Genomic DNA, 18120 nt, shown 5'->3' with positions numbered 1-18120 from the left:
TTATTTCCACACAGTTGCATAGTACGACATATCGATATTGTCTGGCCACACTTCGCACACTGCTATTGAATTAAATGGCGCCTGATTTTTAGAGCATTTTTGTAAAATATCTACATAAATAACTATGAGCAGTGAAAGCGAACAATTCTATAGTGACGAGGGAGAGGATTCTGTGGTAGACAACACGAGCTTAGGTATGTAATACATAGTGGGGATTGGATGTGGTACTTACTTCGATTACTCTTCATGGGATCTAGGGCAATCACGTAAATCCTCGCGGCTTAGGAAATCCTCTAGGCTTAGCCAATCCTCGCGCCTTAGCAAATCCTCGCGCCCCAGCAGCCACAATAGCAACGGAGGTGGCGTGGTTATAGATGAAACGGAAACAGAGGAGGAATCAGAACATTCGGACGAATCCGAGGAGTCTGCTGAGTCGGCGGACTCAGAGGAAGCAAGTGAATCAGAAAAATCTGAGGTATCGCACGAATCCGATGACTCTGGAGACGTCAGCGTTCGACCGCCTATCAGGCGATCCAGAAAGAAGCCATTGGAAATACCATCTGATAGTGAAGATGAGGACGAGGAGGTGGAACAGCGCGCACTATCTCCCTGTACGCGTATGAGTATTACTGGGGTGCGACCCCAGGATCTAAGCGATGAAGACAGCGAGATTGAATACAGTGATGTGGCCCAGGAAACTACCCCGACGCCCGCTATAGTTCCGCGCTACACTACTCAGTTTGCTGGCAATATCCAGGACGCTCTGCACTCGACAATCGCACCGATTCAAGCTGATCCTCAAGTTCTGGACGACTCCAGTGGCAGTGACGTGCTCATTCTCAGCAACAAGGACACGACGATCGAGATATCATCCAGTACAGATGAAGACGCCAGTAACAACAAGGAAAATATGTTGGGACATTCAGTTGTGCGTCCATCCAGATCCTTCTCGCCAAGAAACGCTGCTGGTGGTTCATTGGTCCAGTCCACTAAGAATTTAAGCCAGCCCACAATACTGGCGGCCCTCAAGCAAAAGACCTTACCCTCCGACTCAAGTAATTTACGTGTAAAAAGCGAAAACACTATGGTAGTCAGCCAGGTTGTTTACGAGGAGGAGATGCGCAAATTGGCGGAGAAGCGTGTCCAGGTGACCGATACGGAGAAACTGTACGAGAAGGTGGCCCATAAACTGCCCGACAATGGCAGCCAAATTAAGAAGCGTATCAGCATCCTGCGCGCCGAGCTTGAAGTCGCTGAGCAGTATGTCAACAAGTTAAAGGTGGAACCGAGTAATGCACCCGCCATCAAGGTGGCTAAAGGAATTTTTAATCCACCCAAAGCCCCATCAATCGATACTCCTGACTGGGATGAGTTGTCGGCGGCGGTCAATCAGATTCAGCCTGTCTACACGGGCACCATCGGAATGGCCACCTTTAATAACCAGAAGGCTCTAACCCTGGAATCTCTGAAGGTAACATAGGTTACTTATATACAGAATCTGGCTTGATAGAAAGCAACCTAGAAGTCGTATTTTCCGACTTTTTAGCCTATTATTTATTTGTATATGTGATGAGCCAGAACGGATATCTGAGCAGCATGCTTAATTTGGAGGTCGCTGGGCACGAGTTACTGTGCGGCGGTTTTTCTAGAGCATGCTAAGATTACAAATTCCTATTCTGATCTTGTTAGTGGCAAATCCGCTCCTTCCAGATAACTGCATTCCAGCTAATTATTGTCTTTTTAGGACCTACATGGTTCACTGAAGGATTGCCCTGGCCCAGAAGTGCTGGCGGAGGATCCAAAGGGTCTTAAGGTAACTCTTATGGACCACCAAAAGCACGCCCTGGCCTGGATGAAATGGCGCGAAAGTCAGCTTCCCCGCGGAGGAATTCTGGGTGACGATATGGGCTTGGGAAAAACCCTGACCATGATCTCATCTGTGCTGGAATGCAAAAATCGCCAAGAGACAAGTGAAGACGACGAACAGAGCAGCGGCAGCGACAATGAGGATGAGAAAAGCAAAAAGCAAAAGGGTGGATGGACCTCAAAAGGTCGTAAAGACTGTAAGTGTCATAATTTGAAGTGTACATGTTGGATACTTACTCTATAAATTGTTTTTAAATTTATTAACAATTTTTAGCTCACAAGGGTGGCACCTTGGTAGTGTGCCCGGCCAGCTTACTGCGTCAATGGGAGAATGAAGTGGAATCCAAGGTGTCACGTCACAAGCTGACCGTTTGCGTGCACCATGGCAACAATCGGGAGACCAAAGGCAAGCACCTTCGTACATACGACATTGTCGTGACAACGTACCAAATTGTGGCCCGGGAGCACAAGAGTTTAAGTGCCGTGTTTGGCGTAAAGTGGCGTCGGATCATTTTGGACGAGGCGCATGTGATCCGCAACCACAAGTCGCAGTCATCGATGGCAGTTAATGATTTGCGGGGCAAATATCGTTGGGCTTTGACCGGTACTCCTATTCAAAACAAGGAGATGGATGTATATGCACTTTTAAAGTTTTTGCGGTGCTCTCCTTTCGATGATTTAAACACGTGGAAGAAGTGGATTGACAACAAGAGCGCTGGTGGGAAAGAACCGCCTCAATCTACTCATGAAGTCCCTTATGCTGAGGCGGACGAAGGCACAGCTGCAGATTGATGGCAAATTGAATAGTTTGCCGAATAAAGAAATGCGTCTGATGGAAATCTCGCTGGGCACTGAAGAGATGAATGTCTACCAAACTGTGATGACTTATTCCAGGACTTTATTCGCTGAGTTTCTCCATCGGCGCGCCGAAAGAGACACGGATTATAATTACAGAAGCGAAGCGAACAAACCAACCTACAATCAAATTAAAGACCCTAATGGCGCATATTATAAGATGCATGAAAAGTTCTCCAAAATGGCCGGAGGTAACAGGGAGGTCAAGGCTCATGATATCCTGCTACTATTGCTGCGACTGCGACAGATATGCTGTCATCCCGCGTTAATCGACGCGGTAAGTTGAAACCACACCTTCTACATGGTCATTTAACTTAACATTGTATCTATTTCTTTAGATGCTGGAATCGGAGGAGTCCCAGAATATGGACAATAGTGACAGTAGTGATACGCCGGAAATCGACTTGTTAGCGCAGCTCAATAAACTGGCCATTACCGACACCTCTACGGAGTCTCAGCCTTTCGGGGCCGCTCGAGGTGGCGATAACGACGCCTCTCTGGGAAGCAGATGAAGCTCGCATCGCCAAGGCCTCAAAAAATCTGCTTAAGCGCACTAACCCGGTATTCGATCTAAACCGTCCCTCCTCTAAAATTTCCGAGGTTATTAAAATTCTGAAGACATCGATTCTGAATACTTTGGACGATAAAGCAATAGTTGTATCGCAATGGACATCGGTGTTGAACATTCTACGCACTTACTTGGAAAACGACGGTGTGCCGTCTCTGTCGCTAAACGGAAGCGTTCCTGCGAAAAGCCGTCAAGACATCGTGAACAAGTTCAACGATCCCAAGAACCCAAATCGCATTCTTTTGCTCTCCCTTACCGCTGGCGGTGTGGGCTTAAATCTGGTTGGTGCTAATCACCTGTTGCTTTTGGATCTCCACTGGAATCCTCAGTTGGAGGCTCAAGCTCAGGACCGTATTTACCGCGTTGGACAGAAAAAAAGACGTCATTATCTACAAGTTTATGTGCGTGGACACTGTTGAGCAACGGATCAAAGCCTTGCAGGATAAGAAATTGGAACTAGCCGAAGGTGTCCTAACAGGTTCCACAGTTAGCTCCAAACTCACGATGGACGACCTTAAAGGCCTGTTTGGGATGTGAGATTGTGCAAAATGCTTTAAATTTTTATTTAAGTTCAACGTTTTCGTCTTGCATATTCATTCCATAGAAAACAGCATTCAATTTTATTTACAGCGAAATTTTTATTCAAGATAAATGTAAATTTTCTTTATGTTTTTAGTTCTTTGTTTCGAAGCTTTTGTATTAAAATTAACTAGAATACCATTTAAAGTGTTTGGTGATTTATAGTGAGTTCCATTAAAATTGAAATGTGTTCTACTAGGTTTTGATATCCTTAATCTTATATTTCGCGTTTTTTTTTTAAGCGGATACAATCGAATTCCACTACAATCTGAATAGCATAACATATTTGGTTTTTGTCAAACTGTACAAAAGAAATGTTTAATGTATAAAAGAAAACCGTGTTTTCTTAAGTTTAGAAAAGTACGCTACACTATTTTCAGATCAGACAGATCAGTTCTCACGAAGTAATAAAAAACCGCATGCTTTCTTCACATGGCAGCGCACAGCCCAAGAAAAATGTAATGTACTCTTAAGAGGATTGAAATAAAATGTATATGTTTCAAGCTGATAATCTCATATCAATATATAATATATAGAACAATTTTGAATAAAATAATCTGATACTCCTTTCCTTTTGCTATATCGCTCGCTGTACAATAACGATTTCGAATTTAAGTGCTCATGCTTAGGACTAGAACTTGTTATTTTAAAATTGTGCCTATGGTAGGTTTAAAGATGTTTTAACTTTGTGCTGATCGATATTAGATTCTTGGATATATTCTTGCTTATAAACATTAAAAAAATAAGTGTGTGTTATATACAATACAAGAGCTACTACTAACATATTCATCATTGTTTATGCTTAAAGTTCACCATTTTTAAGAATTATGTGTGTTTATTTTTTTAGTTTTTGAGATCAATTTGAAAAGGTTTACGGGGGATTACATTTTCATAATCTAGGTGTGTTTTATGATTTTCACAATTTGTTGGAATTATGTCAAAGCCTGGTTAGATATTAAATAACGTTTTGCATAAGCTGGGATTTTCCGTTCCGCGCTGGTTAAGTTAGAGTCATCCATTCTAATGGTGCTGATATTACTTAATTATCGCTGTGAAAAGACAAAGGGAAAAAAATAATTATTTTATTAGTTAGGCAGGCAACTTGAAGAAATTTCTTCTGCATAGTTGTTAATTAGTTTGAAATTCAATATTGCATTGGTAATATGCTTAAGACCGAGCGCAGCATTAAACAATTTTTAATGCCAACGATCCCAGAGCGCCCATATGGGCGCACTGTCTCGGCCATAAAACCCATTAAAATCATTGTAATGTCTGACAGTCAGTCAAAGGCAGCTGAGGCGAAGACGACACCGGGCTAAAATATCCTTGGCCAGCTTACCTGCTTACCTGGCCCAGTCCGTGTCCTCGGACTCTTAGGCAATGAGCTGCGCTCTGGCGCTCGTAAAAGCCATTTTAATGGCCACCATTGCCCACGACCAGACCAAGTTGCTGGGATGGAAAGGATGGATCGGTAGCCAGGTCCGTACAATATGGGAAGCAGCTGGGCTCTGACCCGAGAGCTTGATTTTTATAATGCGAAATGTGATTTTTACGACGCGTTTTAAGATAATGCGGCAGGCGCTGAATCTCGATTTTCGATTCGTTTTGCCTGATTTCTAATTGTCCTAGACATTTAAGCTCAAGATTACATTGGAAACCACTTCCACCCCACCCTACCACATAATTTCAAATGCGATTTAAAGGGATTATTAGAACAGGTAATATATAAATTGTATAAAAAATACAAAACTATTTTTTTTTACATTTTAGATTTATATTCTCTGTCGTGTTAAAGATGTTTTTGGTATGTCTCAGTTATTTGAATATATTTTAACTTGTTCACTACATTTAAGTTAAGTTGTTAAAAAAGTAGATTTAAGAATTGCAACAAAGTCTAAAAGTCTTATTGAATTGTTTTCAGTTTAGTCTATAAGTATTAAACTCATTTAAAAACAAAATTAAACTTGAACACCCTTAAACTTATCCTTTAAGGACATTTATCATTGGCCCATAGAGTACACCCTATTCTTCGTACTTCTGGAATTTGGCGACTTTATGTCTTTTTTATATGCCTTTGCAGTTTGAGTCGAAGTTTTACGATTGCCACGAAAAAGTTTCCAGTGAAAAAGGAGTAGCTGAAAATGATTCTTGAGGGCCTCGAGCTAAGCTGACGGCGGCTGAGTTCGTTTCGTTTCGTATTGGTTTGCTTTGGTTTCTGGTTTTGTATACACCATACATTATTGTTTATTTTTTAATAATGCGTGTCCACTAAAAAACTGAAGAGGGAGCGTAACGCGGCACCATAAACACCGAAGGGCGCTTCGCACGCAAGGGCAAGACGGCGTTGAAGAATAATAAACACGAACCCCAAAAACAAATGAATATGTGTGAGCGATCTGAGCTGAAAGTGCCATGGACCTGGTGGTGGAGGAGGAGCTGAGTCCGAATGGGACACAAACAAGAGCGAAATGTCAGGGCGAAATTCGAGCAGCGTAAGCTGAAACCGAAACCGAACTCTCGAAAACTATAACATTTTTGTTTTTATTCCTTTATTTTGTTGTGTTTTATTTTTATGGCAAGCACTGCATTTATATTATGCCAGCCCCCGGGTATCAAGATCAGGCCATGACGATGTTTTGGGGGACATTAAAAATGCGGACGGATTTACTCCTTTTTTTAATGGCAACTCAGCGGAAATTAGAAATCGACGGAAATGTATGGCAACAATAATACTCAATATAAATTGTATAATGTTTGCTGTATGTTTATGCATAATCTTAAGAGAGGAGTCACCTTTGAGAGGGCTACAAAGTTGCTGCTTTTGCAAATGAACCGGAAGTTAGATATTTTTAAGATCTTTTTTAATATTAGAATATATGAATAATAGTTATAATCAACTGTGGTATGCCAACTTACATGTTTATATTATTATTTTATTATGTTTTAATTAAAATGTATTTCTGCTACACAGGAATAGAACCAAGTAGTTTTTGTTCATTATTATATTCTTAAAATCGTTATCAGAAACTGCATGAAAAGTTTAAATAAGAATGCTTAGGACACTCCTCACACATATCAAAGAATAATTTATTTAAATATTTGGTGGGATTATATGATGTTTTAATTATAGACAAGCCCTAAACTCTTTGACTAGCGGTGCTTAAAATGTTTTGTCATGTTTATTTGTCACTTTGATGTTTGCGGTGCCATGTTCTCTAAACAGCGATCTTTGGTAAAAGTATTTTTATAACTCTGCCTGTTCGTCTGACACTTTTGATGTGCCAAAGCATTAGTCAATTTACAGCATGTACATATGCACCTTAAATGTGCTCAAACAAATTAGCGGGCGAATATAATTAGACCAAAAAGGAGAAAGGAGGCGGTGGGCGTAAAACTATTTTCCCCAGTGCATTTCGAAAGGTGAGTGAGGGGGATTGCCTAGAAAAGCAGCAACGCGAAATGAAAACAAAATATCGTAAAATGGAAACTTATGCATTTATTGCCATTTTGGCCACGGCAACAAAAGGCGACTTGCAACGGAATTGAAGTGCCATTCGAAAAGGATATTTCTGCTCCTGGTGTGCGTTTGTTTCTTGGCGAAATGAAATGCTTTCAGGAACTGCTGCTCGCAGGATCTCCCCAAGGCTCGTAAAAGTTTTCGGTATTGTTTGCCCGCTTTTATGGTTTTGAGGTTTGCCCGAAATAATTGTTTGTTGCTGCCGCTGTGTTTGCTTCCTTTTTTTGGACTTTCCATATACATATATATCTTTTATTTTTTTGACTTTTTATTTAATAAGTTTGATTTGGCAGATCCGCTTCGTGACAGAGTTAAATGAACTTTGGGATAGTTTTACGAGATCCAACGGCCTGACTTTGTAGCCTCGCCTTTTCGAAAGGGAACATTTAATTGCAGCCCGAGGTTCTAGGCTTAGAAGAGGGCACAAATGTTTGGCAACAGACGCGTTTGAAGGAAAAAAATATTTTCACGCAGCTATCGTGCGATTCAGTTTCAGTTTTATGATGCAGACCCATAAAAACCGAACAGAACGGAGTCCCTTTGAAGAAGGAGTACGAAGGAATCTGCCACAGGAGTGCGGTGAGAGGTGATAGGAGTTTGGTTCGGTTGGGGTTTTTAATGGTCGCCCAAGACAATCGAAGGGCCACGAATGCTGCACAGTTTCTAGACAAGATTTAGATGCCAATTCGCTGCTCTTTCATAATTCTGCACAGCGAATATTTTATTACCTTGGACGAGACCAAAACATTGAAATATGCATTTTGAAGTGTCGTCTTCGCGGTCTGCCAATGTGAATCGTAAAATAGGAAACCAAAACAAAAAAGAAGACAAATGTGCAAAGCGTAAGTTTTGATGTTTTGGTAGCCGGAGGGGGATCCCCTCTTATTCCCGAAGGGTGGCAACTGGAGAAGCCCTTGCCGCTGCTGGCGCCACTTGAGTTTTTAATTAAAGCAAATCGCTTAGCAAAACAAAAGGCTACAAAATGCTCAAACGCTGCTGAACAAAACTCAAGCCCGTCTTGCCCATTTCAATGAAAATATAAACAACAAAAATGCCAATGGCAGCAGCATGGAAATTCAACACTTGCCTCTCTCTGAATTAAGCAACTGCAGAAGGCAGCAGGCAGCACACCAAGAAAATGCCAAAATGCTCCAATTGTCATTCAGCGAAAAGGGGCAGACGGGGCGGGGCATGTCGGGCCAAGAGGAATTGTTTTTCATCTGGAGCCTGGAGTCGGGACGAGTCGAGGCAGCTTTTGTTGCCCACGTTGCAGAGAGTCATCAGGACAAATGATGAAAAAGCCATTGCATACTTTCGTGCACAGTACGGAAGTGCAACCGACAGCTACACAATCGACGACTGCAACTGGGAAACAGGAAGGGATCTGGTACAGGATCCAGGGACCGAGACCAAGCTCCGAAATGAGCCAGCCAACCCAAATTGTGAACATAAAACTATGCTGCGAAATTGATTTGATTAAAGGCAACGCGCCTGGGCCAGCATGCGAAATGAGCTGCAAGTGTGAAAGGAAAAACAGGAAACCATCGAGTAAGTTTTCCAGTGCCTAGAGTAAGTATGAGCCAAGCCTTTGCTTAGATTATCTTCATTTCAAACTTTCAAGCTGCAGATCTGAATAGCAACTCACAAAATCGAAAAATCTTGAGCTGAATTGTTTATTAGATTTTAGAGTTTTATTAGAGTTTTCACTATGTCGAATTAAAAAATTTTTATTAATAATGTAATATATAATTAATAATTTATCTAATATTCTTACGATACTTACGAAACTTCTTTAAATTCTATAAGAAACATTTTTATTAAAAAGGTATTAATTATTTTGAAAAATAATGAGCCCCAAAGACTTTGGAATGTTGGAAAAGATTATTATACATCTATCGGAATAGGTTGACCAACTGACCACTAAGGTTGGCACTTGAGATCAATATATGATTTATTAAATAAACTAAAGGAATTCTTATTTTAAGCTCAATTTAAATTTATTTTTTTTTTTCCTCCAAAAGAAAATATTAAAGTTTAAAGATTGCAAATAACTTTCAATCTAATTTATGGCCAAGATGTAACAAATTAAAAAATGTTGAAATTAAATCCCTTAGCGTAGTCTCACCTTTTTTCACCTCTCTAGGTAATAAATTGTAACTTTTCCAAATCGTGGTTAATACTTACACAAAGAGGACAGCTGCCGCTGCTGCTGCTGCCACGGCGGCAGCAACATTGCGATATTGCTACGTGGCAGCCGTGGAGCTGACCAGGTGGTGACCGTGGTGGTAAGCTCCATTGCTGCTGCTGTGAGCCGGTGGTGGCGGGGGCGGCGTAGTGGGCGTCGGTGATCGTGATCGCTGTCGCCGGCTGAGAGTCGGCGTGGGCGTGGACGAGGTGGTGGCCATTGTGGTGACCATTGTGGGCGAGGCGGCGGAGTTCACTGTGCCATTGCTGCTGCCCGGACGAGAAGGCTTTTGGTTATGAGCTGCCGATGGTCCGGTTGGACTACACGGCGAGCGACTGAGGGCCAGCGGCTCCGGAGTCGGCGGACAAATCTGGGTGAGAGGCAGGTGGGTGAAATGCGCCCCATAGCGACCCTGCTCGATGCTCGGGTAGGTCAGGTACATTGGCCCTCCGTTAACCAGGGCCATCGGTGTGTAGTAGTTGTAATAGATCTGCGCTACAGTGCGGTTTATTTCCACGCGAGCTGAGGATCAATGAAAGTTATGCGGTTAGAAATGGTCACAATATGGTCTTGACTCCAAAAATAATATCTTAAAAGGTAATAGATCATTGACTTCATAGTGAATGCAGCTGGGCTTTAACTTTATCTCTTTTGACAAACGTTCTGTGATCGCATAATCATCATCATATTAAAGATGACTTCCACTAATAATACTTAAAAACCTTTAGTTTTACAATAATTGATATAAAAGCAAAATGAATGCGATCCTTGTTTTACTTTAGTATCTTATTACTATTCTGTACGTTTGAAACGTTTTTAATATTGCATGTTAATACATTTTTTTAAAATGTAATAAATTTAATTTACGTTTATTTATTTATTAAACTATTCTTTAATCTTATAATCTGCATTTTGCTCTTTAAATATATTTAACTGATTCCTTGAATAATTCTAAAAGATGTTAGAAAATTCCGGAATGCGAATAAATTAAAAAAAGAACATGTGCCACATCGTTTATTTTATACACTTTATATAGAAAATAGAGTAGAACAGTTTAAAGCTATGGCTGGAGGCTATAACACTAACTATGGCCGCACTTAATGTCTATGCCACCCGGCCAAGATGTGCGCCATTTTGGAAGGAGGAAGGCACATGAGGAACCGGTGCCCCTGGACTCCAAGCACGGGCCCACCTATGGCCTGGCATGCACTTTATGTGCAACCTTCGCACGGTGCTCACATAATAAACCCTCTACCCCTCTACCCCTTCGCCCCTACTGCCCCCCTATTCCATCAAAGTGCCACGCCCCCAGATCCACATCCATTGCAACTGCCATATTCACATCCACATCCACATCCCGGTTCCAGTCCCAGTTGGAGCTTCGGCTGGCTAGAGCCTTTGTCTTCCGCTGACTCCCCGCCTTATCTGCGTGGCAAAAACTTTTCAAAATTTTACTGCTTGCTGCAACATCAAAATGCCAAGTTTTTACGATTACGTTGCTGCCGCCGCTGCTGCTGCTGCTGCAATTTTACTTAATTTTAATGGGATTTTTTCTTCCGCCAACTGCAGAATGCATTAAACAGGGCCAGAGCATACGAGAGAGAATTACGCATGAGCGTGCCTCCCTCTGGTCCCCTTTTCCAGTAGAGTTCTCCTTTTCTACTCCTCCGGGAGACGCACAAATAGCGGATGGTCACAGGGGGCACGGAATGGGGAGTGGAATTGGAGGAATTTAACTTGAAGGTACAGTCAGTCGATGCCAGCCAGACCCAACCTAGTCGCAAACTAATGCCGCCCGCCCATTGTGCGATTTGACGAAATAATAAAGAGTCGTAAAAAAGTTGTGACCCAAGGTTGGGAAGGCGCAGTGGGGTCGGTGTTCAGTTGCCCACCATCTCCCTTCCATCCTCTCTGGTGTTCTAGTACTTGTTAATATATAGCTAACTCTCATTGGTTTAGTCCATAAACTGAGTCTTGGTGTTGGGTTAATTAGAAGAATGCATTTTCCAGCAGGTTTGGCCACGGGAATAGGGACAGGGACCAACGACCACCTCTGACCAATACGATAGTTATGCGAGCCTCTTCCCCACTTGCTTTGGAATTTCCGAACAATGAAATAAGCCAAGTGAAAATCAGACATAAAGATTTTCAGTATAATTTGTAGGGACACGAAAATCTAACTTCAAACATCTGCTTAAAAAGCTTTAAAGGTATAAACAGTCGTCTAAACTAAATTACTACTTAAATTTTAGCAGCTTGTCTACTCTAAAAATGTAACCTTTAGATTTAATTATTTTTACAAAAGAAGATATTCTGCAAAGAACTAAATCGTTTCTGCGAAACTCAAGTACTATGAAAACTGATTTAGGGTTTACAGTTCTCGACATTCAAAAATATTCATGTCTTTTTTGCGACAAAGTTAAACTGATGTCCGAATTTCATAGATCACTAATGTAACTAAATTGTTAAAAAAATTATTAAAATCAATTTAATGTTTAATAGGTATTCAACTTTGAAAACGACAAGTTTAAATTATATACCATTCAAGTTCTTCATTATAGTTGATATAATTTATACTATTATATATGATATAGATGTCTAATTTTGATTAAACTGTTTTTCAAATTTGTTTAAAGTTCAAAATGACTTTTTTCTCATATTTCTAAAAGTCGATGTCGGTTTGAAATGGCTCTTCTTATAAATTAAATTGAATTTACTAAATATTGCATTCCAACATAAGTTATTAACTTTACTTATTCAACCCCCTTTAAAATGTATAAAAAAAGGAATAAACAAAAGACATCACTAGTATATGCTGGAAATTTTTGAAATAACATTTGAATAGGTGAGAAAACATTTTGTTGACCTAGTTCAATGGGTTTCAAATCTCTAACCTCCAAGGAAAGAAAATTAGTTGTGCACAGTTTCTCGTGGGGTGTATAATCTTTGCTTTTGCAGGCCACAAAACCTCGACAATAAGTTCACGGTTGACTTGGCTTGGCTAACTGAGAAATAAAAGTGGCCCACCAAAGCTTTGGCAGTTTCGGGGCAACCATTGGCCAGTCGGATTACGATGGAAGCCTTTATGACAAACTGGTTGCTTATTATTTAGCGAGCAAGGAGCGTGGACATGATAAATCATGATTGTCCAGAGGAAACTATGGCCATGCATGTGGATCAGATGTCTGGCACAAGTGGCAGCTTGTAAGTCGGTGGGGCAGTAAAAATGACAGTAGCGAATCTTGATGTGGCAAATGGGGAGCGGCTGTGGAAGTGGAATGGAAGTTGACGCTGCACAAATGTTTTACGATCCACCCACAATATGAAGTCGTAAAGTTGAAAATTTTTGCTTCCTGCTGCCGCTGGGTCTGCACTTTCCTATAGTTTTTAATAAGCATTGGTAAATGTTTGGGATGAAAGTGGAAAGGAATTTGTACTAGACTCGCTGAGCCGAGCTAAGTTCCACCAAGCTGGGCAGCCCCATACGTCGACGACGACGACGACGACGAAGACTATGAGGATGATGATGATACGGCTCGCAGCTCGTTATGGCGCCCCGTACAAAATGGTATGCTAGCTAGTCTATTTTTTATGGGAAAACAAAGAAAGGCGTCATTGGAAATATGACAGAGCCCAAGGATGTGGGAATGCATCGTAAAATTGGGCCGGGGGTCTGGGTTAGATTCCTTAGGAAATTACTATAAACTCTGAGTCATAAGTTTGTTTGCTCATCACTCTAGTTAAATACTGATGATGAAGTTGTATTTGTCCATGTCCAATAACTCAAAAAGATTGGGGGAACAAATAGATTTTAAATTAAAAAAACATTGCCTACGACTTGAAAAATGTAACTGAAATATGCTGTTTACATATCTTTGCCTCAGCCACAGGCCTCCTTTTAAAAACTATTAGATAATTTTAAGATAAGTACTCACAAGATTGTAAAATTATGAACGTTATTACAAATTTTTGAATGAATTTAGTTATTGTCCTTCTGTATATAATACTTGTACTATAAACCTACTTTACAATAAACAGAAAATTAAATTTCACTCTTTTCACTTCAAACTTTTACATAATTTATTAAAATTGTTTTAAAAAGTAGAAGAGTGGATAGATTAAAAAATATATTAAAAATCATCAATCAACCAAATTGAAAACAATTTGCTGAACTTTTTACTTGTAAAACTTTACGTAACAAATAAAGAAGAATGGTCTTCATAGAATATTTTAAATGTGATTCCCCTGTTCAAAAATAAAATGTGCCTTGAATATCACAATAAAATTCTCAATTCGCTGGCATCAAATGCCTTCACATGACGACGACGATTCCTTCGTTTACTTCGCGCACAATTCAACCATAAACACTTTTAAGCTTTATGGTGCCCACATTTACACGTCGCCATTGCCTACCCACAGCATCCCCATTCCAGTATCCCAGAGATTCTCAGACTCTCCTTTCAGCTCAACTGCGATTCCTAAAAATTTCATCGTGACGTGTTTAGTGCCGAGAAGCGATGTTGAGCTCTTACGGCCGGAGTATTGCAGCTACCTGGTGGTGGACTACAGCCGCTTATCCCCAGCTCCAGCTGGAAAAACTAAAACCCTTGCTGGGACCCTCAGGCATACACTGGTAAACAATCTTGCAGGGAGTCATTTCTTAAAAATATAACTTCCAAACAATACAATTTTAAAATCGATAATGTAATGTAATGCATTTTCAAAGCTATTGAATAATTTGAGAAAATCCAGGCACTTAAATAAATGTTTTCCAACCGAAAATGAGAATTTTCAATAAGTATCAAAAATGTAATGTTAATTGTCAAAGAATGGAATTGAAATCATTATAGCTTTCTGTTCTTAGTCAAAAACAACGTTCTTAGGATATGCAAAATCAAATAACAAAGAAATAAATAGGAAAACGTTTCTCTAAGTGGCTGCCTTTGGGCAATGGTGTTGGCAATGTCGTAAATTTTTCGCATGCATTTTTCGGTTTAATGATGCATTTACGATCCCAGCAGCAGTGGCGACACAAGGAACACCCAGCTTCCAGCTCCAGCTCCCAACTTCGAGGCCCAGATTCCTGCCACCAGAAAACTTCATCCGATGATGGTGGGACGTGCAACGGTAATGGTTTCGTGAAATGGCAACAACTTGAAAAGCAATCGTTACAATTTTTAATGTCATCGGCAAAGCAAACAGCAGCTGATACTTCCCCTTGATAGAGGTAATTCCGTTGATTTTCCGTGGATTTTCGGTTTCCATTTCCATTATTGTTCTTTTTGTTTAAGGAAAATAGTTTATTTTTGACATTTGAGGCTTAAACCTTTTCATAATATTCCGTTGGGCTAAATCTTACTTAAGTTTGTAACAATATTTTACAATGTCAATGAGAATTATTGTTGTTATTATTGAATATTACAATTAGAGTTTCGCAAGACATTGATAGGATTAACCTAGGTATATTTATAATTTGTGCACCATCTCACAACAGTTTTTCTGATACCAAGACCCCCTAGGAAATATGCATACATTACTTCAGGGGTTACTAAGTAAGTACCCCGTTAAGATACAAATTCACACGTAGAGAAGATATTTTTGAGATTAGCTTGTAAGCCTATTTGAATGAGTTCATAACTTAGTTTTCTCAAAGTGCAGCTGATTCAAAAATAAACTATCACTTTGTACTTAGATTCAGTTAAGTACTTAAGTAACCGAAGAATTATATGAATGACTGATGTGAGGCGCTTTTAATGGCTTTACATAGACGGCGATTATCGGCAAAGCGAGAGTCACACCCAGACCCAAAGTTAGCCTAATTAACTTGGTAAAGCAAGACTAAAGTAAGGTTAAACTAAAGCTATACAACCGATGTGCAGATTTGTGATGCGAACGTTGTTGAAAATGTTGATCGTTGATTTGGCATTTGGTTTTTTTCGAAAATCTTTGAAAACGATTTAATAAATATTTTGCTTTGATTCATTTTATTCGTTGGCGGCAAGTGTTTTTTTTTGCATGTTGATTGGATCCATTTTGGGGGGATTGTTGATTGAAGAAAAGAGGATGTTGATTGTTGATTGGCGGCCAAACATCTCAGCATGGGGTAATGTTGATTGAAGAAAAAAGAGACGCGGGAACCGGCGGTCACACATCGACATATTTGGCTTGTTGATTGAAGATAAATCCAAGTTGCGCTTTAGCTTACCGATAAATTCGATATATGTACAGAGGTTTAGCTCCCTTTAAACGCTACATTACTCAACTTTTTAAATTACGAAAGTTAAATTCGCGCGATTTCACCGAAGCATTTAAGCTAATATGTGATGCTGAACAATAAATATCAGGGCAATAGTTTAATCGTTACTCTAATTAATGAAAAATTATCATCCACATTGCCGCGTTGTGTTGCGTAGCTCACCCCCGTCATAGATATTCAAATTATGCTGACGGGAGTACTCATTCACAACGTATTGGCCTGGTGTAGATCAGATCGAAAGACATTCGGTATAGATTATGTTTTTTATAGCCAGATTGGGGGTAATAAAATGGAGTGCTATTCAATGATTGTCTGACTTACCCTCTTCGATACGCCGTGAAGCCTCTTCAATATTGGCGTCTGCATCCTTCAATATCACATACATGAGTGGCATCAGCTCCCAAGGATAGCGGAATTTCTCTAATAGCTTTTGGCAATAGTCTAGGAAAACGTCTTGGCCTGAAAAAGAAAACAAGAAGAATTTATAAGTTTTACATTCCCATGAGTCTCAAAGATCGATGATCTGCAATTGATCCCTTCTTGCATATCGAAGTCAGCTTCAATGACAAATCTCTGCCCCATAAACAAACAATTCCAGACATGAGTACCCCCACATCGAAGTGGAGCCAGATCCACTCTTTCTAGAATTTCGCCAGTCTGCATAAGTGATTCGGGCAAAAACTGGCAGACAGCGATGTGCAACGTAAACATGGCGGCAAAAACGTCGGCACAATTTGCAACTCAATACGTGGAACCCATTGGTATCGAACAAGAATATACAAAATTCCGAGCCTCTGGGAAAACCAGTAGCATAAGCAAGAATATTAACTAAGGAGGACTAAGCAAAATGTTCTAGCAGCAGGTTTAAAATAAGAACTCCTTAATATACAAAATTGTACTTTACAATGTATTGCAATTTAATTAAACTAAAATGGTTCAGCTTAAATACCTACAATGTATTACAATGTATTTTTTAGTTTTAGTCTGGGTTAGTTCTTAAATTCTTATTTTAATTGAATCTAATTTCAAACTTAGGAACAAGCTTTTAGGAAGAAATTTGTAGGTTTTATACGTTAAATCCTTTGTATGGTAATGAGATCTTATTTAACTTAAAAGCCAAGTTTCTTTCCTGAAGTTACCACATGGTTATACGAAAATTACAGACTGTTAAAAATATTTATGGGATAAAAAAGTTTAAAGAAATTCTTTGTTTTAATCAATAAAAATAAACTAAATTAACTACAATTAATATGATATATATTTAGTTTTTTTTAATAGTATTTTCGTTTAACAAGCAGTTATATTCTTATATAATGTTTCCTAGAATCTATCGGTGATTTAAAGAACTTTAATATCATATAAATTAGAAAGTATTTGTTTAGCTAAATGATCAGTTTTGCTTAGAAATCTACCTATAAGACTGTATTATATCTTATAATGCATGTTTAAATATTGTCATTTGTATTAATATTTTGCCCGCTGGTGTTGCCTGGCACTTTTCTCTTTTACTCGCGAAGCTTATGCCATTATGCTCTTCGTATCGCCAGCCATTTTTTCGTTTTTCTTGTTTTTACCTACACACAAACAGCAGCAGCAACAATAACAACAACAGCAACCGCACAGTAACAACAAGTAAAACAGCAACAGCAACATTGGCCCGTCGTCGACATCGTTGTCGGTAGTTTGGTTGTAGGCGGAGCTTCATATCCATTGGCCCGTTTTATTATGGCTCTCTGCTCGCTGCTCCTTAAATGCGGCCGTCGGTGTTGCTGGCGTGCAAGTGTTGCTGTTGGGGCTGATGTTGCTGCTGTCGCTGCTGTTGCATGCAACACCATCGCTGTTGTTGCAGGGAGTATTGTGGTGCAGCATTTGCATTGGCGCACTCACTTTGCGTGTGCGAACTTGACTGAAACTCGTTTTCGGAACAGCTCTACTTCCTGTTGTCGCCGCTGTTCATTCTTTTCTTGTTTAGTTTTTTTTTGTGTAACTTTTACCTGAGTTTTGCCCACATGCTCAATCATTTGGTTGCATTCCACACGAACATTTGCCGCACTGTCTGCGCCTTTTTAATTTAGTAATTAAGCCATTAGTGGGCCGACCATTGTTTGAGCTCTGTTTTGTTAGCATTTTATGCTTGCAAATTATTTTATTGGACGCAAATAAATCTAATAAATTGATTTATTGCTGCCGCAACCGCAGCACGACCATGGCAATAACTGCCAAACTATTTTACTAGCCCTATTGCATTTATTTGCATGCTCTATTGCTTTTTAACCAATGGGCGTGCGATTGGG

General features: G+C 39.8%; 2 protein-coding genes across 6 annotated transcripts in view; one reads left to right on the top strand and one right to left on the bottom strand.

Annotated features, from left to right (window-relative positions):
• The first annotated feature begins 55 nt into the window (after window positions 1-55).
• Window positions 56-4379, top strand: LOC108115146 (transcription termination factor 2). The gene is given in 8 exon segments (XM_017226445.2): window positions 56-194; window positions 258-1471; window positions 1745-2063; window positions 2141-2586; window positions 2588-2998; window positions 3060-3224; window positions 3226-3660; window positions 3662-4379. Coding segments are annotated over 8 exon segments (3225 nt in total). The 5' UTR covers window positions 56-124; the 3' UTR covers window positions 3827-4379.
• A 116-nt stretch (window positions 4380-4495) lies between these two features.
• Window positions 4496-18120, bottom strand: part of LOC108115147 (protein doublesex) — a 46152-nt gene continuing 32527 nt past the window's right edge. For 4 of the 5 annotated variants that reach the window (XM_017226448.2, XM_017226450.2, XM_017226447.2 and 1 more), the window contains exons 3-5: window positions 16148-16285; window positions 9570-10092; window positions 4496-4917 (exon numbers count right to left, since the gene is read on the bottom strand). In XM_017226448.2, coding sequence (XP_017081937.2) covers window positions 9629-10092; window positions 16148-16285 — 602 coding nt within the window. In that variant the 3' untranslated portion in view covers window positions 4496-4917; window positions 9570-9628. Of the gene's footprint in view, window positions 4918-9569; window positions 10093-14846; window positions 16046-16147; window positions 16286-18120 lie in introns of those variants that run through there. The other variant, XM_017226451.2, reaches the window with a different exon arrangement.

The sequence above is a fragment of the Drosophila eugracilis genome, unplaced genomic scaffold (genome assembly GCF_018153835.1).
Source record: "Drosophila eugracilis isolate 14026-0451.02 unplaced genomic scaffold, ASM1815383v1 contig_974, whole genome shotgun sequence".
Lineage (NCBI taxonomy): Eukaryota > Metazoa > Arthropoda > Insecta > Diptera > Drosophilidae > Drosophila > Drosophila eugracilis.
The sequence above is the reverse complement of the archived record's forward strand: the minus strand, read 5'-3'. Positions and strand labels throughout refer to the sequence as shown.